General features: G+C 42.1%; 1 protein-coding gene across 1 annotated transcript; it reads right to left on the bottom strand.

Moving 5' to 3' along the window:
• Nucleotides 1–436: 436 nt before the first annotated feature.
• On the bottom strand, nt 437–9,484 carry nptx2a (neuronal pentraxin 2a). Its single transcript, XM_041062878.1, has 5 exons — nt 9,035–9,484; nt 6,840–7,086; nt 4,330–4,574; nt 1,278–1,457; nt 437–664 (listed from the first exon to the last, which is right to left on the bottom strand). The coding sequence occupies exons 1-5, from the start codon at nt 9,482–9,484 to the stop codon at nt 437–439; spliced, it is 1,350 nt and encodes a 449-aa protein (XP_040918812.1).
• Between the last annotated feature and the right edge of the window lie 1,129 nt (nt 9,485–10,613).

Here is a 10,613-nt window from a genome sequence, read left to right as displayed (position 1 = left end):
ATAGTGTTCCACAGCACATCAAAGCCTGTTTGAGCTCACATTCACTATGGATACAGTGCAGCATTGTCAGTAAAAGGAACGCAACCGAAAAGAGCTGTTTTCAAAGAGGAGTCAAATGAAAGATGATCTACTGAAGAGAGAACACAGAATGACAGGAGGTCATGCCATCACAGTAGACTGATCCAACAGTGTATCTTCAAATGTGCAGACTAATTTGATGTCTCCTGTAATGTCTTCAGGATTAAATTTGAATGGACACATCAACATGTGGGCCCAGTAAACATTGAGTCTTTGAGACTACGCAGTCAGACTGTATAATAATGTAAAAATGTTGCACTGCTACCCGTTCCTTGGGAATTTGACAGAAGCAACAAACAGTCAGAATACTTAACTTCTCAATCCCAGTGGCCATACTGGATTCCTAACATTAGGTCCTTTAGGAATCAAAAGCACGATCTTCGCAGATCTCCAAAGCAGCTTTACTTGCACCACCAAACACTTCCACGTTAGCATCAATCCAAGGAACCACGTTGCCAGGCATGTAAGCTGAGCAGTTGGCCAGACCCATGATGTCCACAGGCCGCAGTACTCTGTCCCACATGTTGAACTGGCTCAGCTCGCCCACAAAGGCCTGGGTGGCGTCAAAGCGGCCTCCGACTACGTCCTTCATATAGGAACAGAAGATGAAAGTTTATGAGACAAGTTTACTTCTGAAGAAAATGTAAACAGAATTTAATTAAAAATGAATCAATTCTGTTTGATCCCCATCTGACTGATCGATGCTGGTTATTTCTTAGTGTACTGCCACTTTAAAACCTCCAAGTGTTGTGCAAGCACCAATATTGTGCAATCTGCAGAAATCTCACCTTGTGTGTGTGACTGAAACAAAAAGCAGCACAGCCCTCCTTAGGCTCTGAACTAATGCAGGATGAGTTTAATGGCTCTCAGTGGAGCTTATTCATACGTCACTGTACATTTCTTAAGTATATACATGGAGCTGTCATGGAGCTAACCACTAGAATAACCAGCAAATGCAGCTCCCAAGGGCATAATGGTGCAGTTTAGAGGCAGATGAATGAGGTAATACTGAAAAGGCCATGATAGCGTGAGAAGAGTCTCTCTGCCTCTTCTCTCCTGCTGCCTGCTCTGCGCCTCCGGCACTGAGCTCAGGGGAGAATACACACAGGGATCTTACTGACACAAGGTAAAACACACATACACTCACACATGCACACACACCTGTTTCTCTACCAGCTAAGCTCATCTACTGCTCTCACCTGCTCTTGGCCCAGGATGATCACCCCTCCAGGTTTAATTGGGTGCCAGGGGGCCAGGTTGTCACCAGTGCCTAGACGCTCGCCATCCTGGTACGCCTCCCAGAAACCGTCTCTGGTCGTCCAGGTGATGCAGATGTGATGCCAGCGCCCGTCACTCACTGACAGTGGGAGCTGGGCCACCTGGTTGGTCAAAGGGTGAGTGACATAAGGGCGGGGATGGTAGGCCAATGTGTGAGGAACAGGGAAGGGGGAATATGAGGGGGCAAGATGATTCAAGAGAGGTTTGAGATTAATTGTAGCACATTTAAAAACAAGGACAGCAATTAGAAGGGTTAGGGCTTCAAAGAGACAACCCTCTGCAAACAATTCTCCAGATGAGCCAGCATGACATATAAAATTTAGATTACCCAGGTGACATCAAGGAATAAAACATCCTTCAAAGCAATTGGGTTGCTAACAGCAAAACAGCGTCCTCTTATGCTTTTGTGTTTTGTTCATAGATCAAAGAAAAACAACTGGTTATTAACCAACCAATGACATCATAGTCCTCTGAGGATACAACTCAGCACATGAGATTATGAGCATGTAACTCATTAGCCTTCTTCTTATGAGCCTACAGAATTACTTCACACTCATGTTTTGTTGCAGATACAGCTAAAGATACAAATAAACCTGAAAAGAAAGGGAAGAGTCACTGAGAATAAATTTCAAGTTTGCTTGCAATTACAAAAGCAATTGACCTGGTTAAGGATGCCAGGTGGCATCTTTACACCACTGGGACTACAGGGAAAGCTGGCAATATTATTACAAAATCTCTCTGAGTTGGAGTAGTGAGACCTTTGCTGAATGTTTAAAGATTTAGAAACTTAAAATGAAAAATAAATCCTTGTCAAATAATCTGCAGCACTTAAGATGTGACAGCTCTGATATTTTGTACACAAAGAACTTTATATTAAAACTCTATATCCACAGGGCATTCGCTACTATGAATACATGGCTCACTCATTTAGATGACTGCAAAGGATTTCATTCGCAAAAGATTAGTACAATTTTACAGTTATTACATAGTGGAAATTGTTATTTTCCTTCCTTCAGTGTAGACATTTTGATTTGTGATAAGAGGAAAAGCACAGGTGTACCTTTGTTCTATATCCCATGAAGCCAACATTTGCAATACTAGTGCCCAGGAGGAATACAGGTGTTTGTAGCTACATCTATGCTTCTCCTGGTGTAACATGTCGAAATGTCTGCTGTGGAAAAAGGCCCATGATGTACTTAACTCATGGTTCAAAGGACATTTTGTTCTCTGTCTCAAAAAGGCTGTAGATAAGGTTCCGTAGATAGGTGTAAAATGTTTTTAGAAGGTCATGCACAAAGAGAACAAGTCCCTGCTTTCAACCGAGAGTGGTGAAAGTGATGTATGGAGTGCTTACATGCATGAATTGGACCATACGAAATACCATATGATTGGAAAAAATTGGAAACCCTGAAATAATCTGCACAGAATAGAAAAAAAAAAAAAGTTTTTCTAAAATTTGGAAAATGCAATTCCAAATAACACCAGCTTTACAAAGCTTGGAGCATCAGATTACACATGCACACTTGCCAGAGGAACTCAGTGTTAATGTTGTACAAGACCAGCTGAATCCAAAACAAATTAAACTCCTGGCAGTCACATTTGAATGGAGATGCCATAAGTATGTTTTGCTGAACTTGATTTGAATTTTGGAGAAGAAAAAATCATGAGATATGAACAGTTTTCCCAAACAAAGAGGCTGATGAAGATGTTGCTTTATAACTAAGAATTCCTCTCTGCACAGCCACCCACAAATACAAAATACAGACAACGTTGCACTTTTTAATACTGTCGAGGCAGCTTTCTTCTTCCCTCTCACTATGCAGCCAAATGAATAGCATAAACAATGTGCCCCAGTGGACCCTGTTATCACTGTGAACAAGTTCAACACATGGATGTGCTGCTGCACACATGGTAATCATATTCACTAGTCTTATCTCACTCTCCTCCATCTTGCTTTCTTTTGCTCTGTTGCTTTCCCTCTCAGTTTCCAGTACATTATAACTTCTTTTTTTCTGGCATCCTCTGATCTTTCACTCTTTCCCCCCCTCTCTCTCTCTCTCTCTTCTCAGCACTCTATCACCTCCAGAGCTCTTCAGCTTTTCTATTTCCTACCCCCTTTCCCCTTTTTTCTCTCACACACTCATCCTTTTCTCCCAACATCTTTCTCTCATCCGTCTGACTTGAACACATGTATAATGCATGGTGGAAAGGGAAAGCTGTGAGGAGACCTGCCTGTGCCAATAACGCCCGACGTAAACAAGATAATGAGAAAAAAAAGTGCGAGAACATTCTCCCCAAAATTCCCCCAAAATCCAAAATTACACTGCAGCAGAAGCAGCTGTGCCATCAGGAAGAAAAAAAAGAGAAATACGTTATTACATCGTACAGCTTACATCGAAATAATAATTACAATTCCCTTTCTTTTAAGACTAAATGCAATAAAATATTCATGTATGTTTCTCCCACTTTGTTTTCTGTTGTGTTAATTGAAATTTACAGTATGTGACTGTGTATCTACGATATGGTGTCTACAGAAAGCAAAGAAAATGAGCACACATGGCAGCACAAGTCCTCTAATGAATTTCTGTTATTCTTGGGTGTGTGTGGAATGTGGGTCAGTGATATTAAATGTTTATAAGGTGCAAAATTAAATATTCAGAGCTGATGGTCAGTGAATCTCCTCTCAGCTGTATCATTATTCTGCTCACATGTACATACAGTAACTATCTGCTTGTTTCTCACCACAGACCAAGCTAACATGAACATATTCATGCATTCTTTGCATTTAATTAGCATCAGCACTGATCCACGCTTACTGCCATCGTTGCAGCCAGACGTGTTTACAGGCAATTTCATAAAGGATTCTCAGCTTTAGACTCAACTAAATCTTCCCTCTTCAGAAAATCTGGACAGAATGAAATAATCAGAGTGGCTGAAAATGTTGAAGGCACTAGTTTCTCATTATGAACTTACCTTATCATTAACTAGTAGCTCAATGGGGTTGTTCCCCCATTCAATGAGGACTATCTCGTTGGCCTGGCCTGGCACGCCATAAGAGAATGGGGTCCCTATGCCGGGACTGGCGCTGGACTTGAGCCACATGCACACGGTGAAGGCGTACATTTCTGGGAGGCTTTTCTTGATGCGGCCATACAGGTAGTTAGTGCGAAGAGGGAGGGACACCTTGAAATCCTCAGGTGACTTGAAGGCATTATTACCTGTTAATGGATAATGATTACACATGGTTATATTCTTTATGATGAACTTTTTTTATGACTTAATCTTATCAAGAAGGTCCTCCTCTTCTTCTGATAATGATGATGAAGAAGAAATGTCTGAGGATGGGAGCAGCAATGATTGGAAAGACTTAGGATCAAATTTAAGATGAAGAAGAGGAGGATCACTCCCCAAAGGCATATTCAAAACTTATGGCATGCCGTGACGGTAATGATTGGCCATCCATTTCTAACATCACATCAGAAATAAGTACAGTCTTTGGTCCAGACTTATATATTTCAACAACTATCTCATGGACATTCATGTTCTCCATAGGATGAATCATCTAGTGCTGCCGTGACATTTGTGGTTTGAACTGAAATGTCTCAACAATGATTGGATGGATGGGCATGAAGTTTGCTATAGATAGTCATGTTCCCTTGAAGCATGAATTGCAATAACTTTTGTTATTTTTTATTATCAGGTCAAACTTTTAGTTTTTTCAGCACTTTAGTTTATGCTTTTGCTGCCCACGTCTAACCACAGGTGGGACTGTGGATGCGAATCCCGGTCTCTGGTGTGACAGTCTTGAGCTTTGTACATCCGCCATTCACCCCAACCACCACCTGTTGACTCTGCTGCCATTAATAAATGTAGTCCCTATTCATTCAAGAAAAAAAAATCTGGCATAATCCATCCACTGATTATGTTGCCACCACAACATAATTGGGAAAATAGTTTAGTGGTAAATGAAGGCAATTTCTAGGTGACAGGGTAGTATGTAATACAAGTCATTCTATCAACCAGTCTTGTCAGCTGCAAGAGGAAAAACAATATTCCATGCAGTCCCAGACCATAATAATGCATAACTTATTGTTCTAATCAGGCTTTTACTTTGCTGCTTTAGTTCACTCAGGGTTTTTATGTGGCCAAAGGGATCAGTTTATAAATGATGTGGCTGTTGGTCATTTAAAGAAAGATTACACGAATTTTAATATTTAAAAGTCACTGAATGAAGAAATGGACAAGAAATGGAGTAACCATGGATGTTAGATCATGGATGATCAAGACTAAGACAGACAGGAAGAGAAGCTCACTGAAAGTTTAAAGATAAAGTGAAGATAAAACAGGAGAAAGGAGCTGCAAAAACCACGCACGTACTACTTTGCAGTGGGTTTTCACCAAGGAAACATGCTGCATATTTTAATGTGATTGAACCACAGTTTTATCTGTGTTGAGCTGAGTATTTGGGGCTTCCACCATTTTTCTGGTGCTTATAAGTTATAACACTGAACGGTTTATGATATGGGCACGTGTTGACTCCGGGGTTCTTTTATGCAGAACCGGCTAAGCCACTTTGACCCATAGCTCAATAATAAAAAAAAAAACAGAGGAGAAAGAAAGAATGCAACATACATAAAAATAAGTTTCAAGTAGAACAGTCCCCTGCCACTAACTCTGAGCTCCTTGTTCATGCCTTTCTTCCACAAGCTCAGGCTCAAAGCTCTCAAGATCATGGAGCGCTGGACTCTATCCCAGCATACTTTACTATAAGCCCCAGAGCAGTTAGATAACCAGGACATGCTGCAGACTCACTGTAGAGCTTTCATTGTTAGAAAAAAAGCTTCACATTTCCAGCTGACAAAACAATGCCACAAACTCTTGCCTGAAACGTTGTTGAATTGAATCAACACCTGTCTGGCACCAACTATAAATTGAACTTAATAAGGCTCACAGGTAGTATTAATTGAAGGGCTATTGTACTGACTCACTAATAGTTGTATTATTGTATTCACCCCCTTTACATCTAATCAATTAACTTTAGTTTCCGTAAACTAAAGCTTGTGATCCACCCGTTGACTGGATCAACTGAGCCTCAGGGGACATGATCCTACAGGAAATGTCCACTTAATAGAGAGATATTTTTCTCAAATAATTTTAGGGCTCTATATACTTTGTGTTATTCTGACATCTACCATCAAAGTGATACCCCGGAGTGCGGACATCTCTCAAATATTTCTTAAACTAATTAAGCATTCAATGTTGCTTTCCAAGCCTTATTTTCAAGACCAGGAGCTGCTTCGAGAATGGCCCTAAGAAAAAAACTATGTTGTGAGATTTTTACTTGCATCATCAGAAATTTGCACAGGAATTCACTAATTAGTGCTAAATCTGGCATATATAAAGAAGAAGAAGAAGACGAAGAAGAAGAAGAAGTCTGGCATTCAATCCAGACAACGTTTCACAGCACCCATTGTATCACTTACTTTTCTCAAGCTCGGTGATCCTCTCCAGGAGGGAATTGAGTGCGCTCTCGGTGCGTTGGCGGTGGGCCGCCGTTTCATTGTAGAGCTGGCTCTTCTCCTCCTCCAGCTCAGCCACCTTCCGGAGGAGCTGGGTCTCCAGCGCCCCCAGACGCTGCCGCAGCAGCTCCCGCAGCTCTGGTGGCAAGGGAGCCAAGGCAGACACACCTCCAGCTGACACATTTGTGCTGGGGAGACGCAAACTCTGCTGCTGGGAGGCAGAGAGGGAAAGATTGCAGGAGACAGCAGAAAAGAGGATGGATGGAAACAATGGCAGAGAAAGATAGAGATAGAGATAGAGATAGAGATAGAGATAGAGATAGATAGATAGATAGATAGATAGATAGATAGATAGATAGATAGATAGATAGATAGATAGATAGAAGTAGGGCAGGGGACAGTGACACATACAAACAATGACACAGACATTTAATCCATTTAATCCTGTACACTCCTGTACACAGCCATTCAGTCTTCATAAAGACCCAGATTTGCAGTAGACGACTGATCTTATCTACTTTTTGTTCTAATATACTTTTAGTGCCATTGTTTTTGATATAGCAATCTCAAAATGAAGACACAGTGTCCCCTTGGCGGACGTTGATTGGTGACCTGCCAAACACCCATGGCTGGGCTGGGTATTAAAGGTAGGCGCCACATGTGACGTCACCCAGAGTTCACACCGGGCGTGGTCACAGATGGTTTTGAAAAAGGGGACACAACAACTGTACAGGTCATCACTTATAGGTGGCACGCAGAGACATTGCCAAATGTCCTCGGATGTTGATTTTCTAAAGCTCTGCTGATGTTTCCCTGCTGTCTGCTTCATTTTGGGATTCAGACATTTTGTGACACATTCACTGTGTTTAATTAATCTTTCCTGACACAGTGGAACCATCTCAATGGCTCCAGTGAGAGATTTCCTGATAGTCTGCCACTGAAGGCCAAAGTACGCATTTGCAAATGCACTGAATGCAATTGTGGACATATGCAGATGGCTTTGATTAGTGAGAGAGGTCCTGCTCCAGGGAAAAATATGCCATTAGCAACACCAGACCTGCAATAGTCATCATGATAAGAAGATGCAGATCAATAGATATGTGATTAAAATGCAATATAATATGTATCCTGCACAGCTGCAGTATATCCTTGATTTGATCAAGGTATTAAAGCTTCCAATCAAGGAAAGAGGGAGAGATGGGGGGGGCGACAGAGAGATGGATGGATCAGCAATGCAGCAGATTGTACATAGAAATAACCTTGAATTTAAATAAACAGTATTGTGATTGTTTATGGCATCGGGACTGTCAGATGGTGAAAAATGTGCTACACCGCTGATATGACATAAGAGATAAAGCCAGGGCTTTTATCAACCTTCCACTGTATGTGAAGCACTTCACTATAGGTGACCTCAATATCAGTTGAATGTGATCTCTGAATCTTGTGGAGATAATTCACACAGCAGAAGTGTGTGTACACGTTCCCCAGCCAACAAAGGGCTGGCTGAGACAGTGGAACCATCTCAATGAGATGTAGTTCTCTAAGTCAGCCTGAATATGATCAACCAGACTTTTAAGCATTTGGTTCAATTTAAACGTTTTCAATGCACTGATGCAGGTTAAATCTGCGGGAAAGAATTTCATCAGCTGCTATGAATAATTAGTCACATGACTGCAAATAAAACAAAATGTGGAACACACACACACGCTACTCATAAATAATTCAAGCATGCATTGCAAATCCCTGCACCACACGCATGATTACACCTTTGACAAGATTTTTTTGTTGCTCATTTCTTATTGATGACTCTTCTGCAGTGGGTCTCACCATCATAGTTTTCTTTTAATGATTTAAAAACGTATTGATGTGACATGCCCATTACGTGACCCTTTGATCTCACGACTCCCCCCGAGAGGTCTCCTGCAGCGCAGAGTGTTATGAGTCGTGTAGCCTATGCAATGCTCCATAGTCAGGCATGTTACTGGTGAATGGTTTGAAACACATTGCTGAGATGCATGAAAAATATACTGTGCTTGGTTAGATTGATGGGCAATATTAACACTGATGGTCAATATTAACATTTTGTTTGGGTGGAAAATAAACGTAATTTCTTTTTTCTGGTTCGTTTACGCAGGAGCTGCATGGCTGTCCCATCTTACCTCCAGGTTCTCAAGCCGTCCCTTGAGACTCTGCATGGTCTTGCCCAGCTGGTCTATGGTCTCGCCGGGGTCCCGGGGCAGATCCCCCATGGTGTTCTTGCCATACTCCTTGCGTCTAGAGCCCTGACCCCGGGACTTGCCCTGCGACGACACGTCGGCTGCAGCCTCGCAGCGCGCCAGTTTGGAGTTGAGCTCCTTGATGGTTCCCTGCTGGCTCACGATGGTCTCCTTCTGCTGCAGGATGGTCTCCCGGAGCTGAATGATCGTGTTCCGCAGCTCGTCCTCCACGGGGCTGCTGCTCTGTACACGGTTCCCCGCAGAAACATACCCGCAGCCTGGCTCTGCGCCCGGGGGAATGGCGTTACAAACGAAGCGGCTACCTGTAGCATCCTGGGTTCGCACCTTGTGTCCACTGACCAGGTACAACAGTCCAACTACTAAAGTCAGCATCCCGACCAAATACACAAATTCCACGTATTAAAGCAAAACAAATGAACCCTAAAATGACTGTCTTAGCGTTTGAAGACTCCCGGAGCAAAAATAAAATAAACTTCTCTCAACAACAACGCGTCAAATCAAGTGGTTGCGAACATTTTTCTAGATTTCCAAAGTGTAATAAAAAGACCAAACTAAGTTTAGAGTGGAAAAAACAAAGCAGTATCCGCAGTGAAAAATATTGTATCATGCATCCAACCACATGGTCGGTCCTGTTTGGAAAAAAAGGGACCAATAAATCTAGATTCTTACTTTCAGCAGGTGGCTTAAAATCAGGATGTGTTATCTCCTCCCCTGGAAAAAAACAAGAAAAGTTGTGTTGATTTGTTATCTCGAGGGGGAAAATCCACATTTGGTTGCAGAGAACTCAGTTTCGCCTGTCTTGCCTCTCCGCTTGGCTGGATTGTCAGTGAATGGTGCTGAAAAGACAGCGACGCTGCTCAGCCAGATTATTGTGGGGAGGTGCGCACTGGCGCTTCCGCTCATCATCTGTGCGCTCCGGTTATTCGGCTTCAGCCCACGTCATCACTGAATCCCGGTGGATCCAAGTCATGCTATGGGTATGTCTCATTGACTTATTACGACCTGTTTAGATGCGCCGACGCTTAGAGATGTCAAAGCTGTCAAACAAGAACACATAAAGAGTGAGTACTCCAAAAGGTTTATTCAGTCGTCATCCGTTTTGATGCGTGTATTGGAAGCCTGCAGCCTCTTCAGGGCCTTTTCCGAAAATAATAATGTAATGTAACATTCAACCAACCATTTAACCAAATGATATTGGCAGTAATGATTGATATCCTGACACCTGTCTGGATAATGCATTGGGGAAATGTTAACACACTCTTTGATCCACAGTGTCTGAATTTGTTTGAACTAGAATTCTTTCAAGAGGGCACGTTTGGTCTGAGGTCAGACTTTAAGGATTAGCAAATCCAGTTTAAATCCACAGTTCAAATGGGAAGTTTGATGGTGTGACTTGAATTAAAACCAGTTCCCATCGCTTTTTCTAATTTCTCTGATCTATGCATAAGAAGCAGAGTTCAGTTTTCTACACAGCATGGTTTGTGGCACTGGTGAAATTTGA

This window comes from Toxotes jaculatrix, chromosome 18 (genome assembly GCF_017976425.1).
Source record: "Toxotes jaculatrix isolate fToxJac2 chromosome 18, fToxJac2.pri, whole genome shotgun sequence".
NCBI lineage: Eukaryota > Metazoa > Chordata > Actinopteri > Toxotidae > Toxotes > Toxotes jaculatrix.
Note: the sequence above shows the minus strand (reverse complement) of the source record. Positions and strands in the feature narration are given on the sequence as shown.

What these genes read in the sequence shown, in the direction of transcription:
- nptx2a (XM_041062878.1), bottom strand. Translation starts at nt 9,484, where the DNA reads ATGCTGACTTTAGTAGTTGGACTGTTGTACCTGGTCAGTGGACACAAG. An exon ending in GACGGCTTGAGAACCTGGAG is followed by an intron (nt 7,087 to 9,034) that starts GTAAGATGGGAC and finishes TCTGCCTCCCAG; the next exon opens with CAGCAGAGTTTGCGTCTCCC. An exon ending in GATCACCGAGCTTGAGAAAA is followed by an intron (nt 4,575 to 6,839) that starts GTAAGTGATACA and finishes ATCCATTAACAG; the next exon opens with GTAATAATGCCTTCAAGTCA.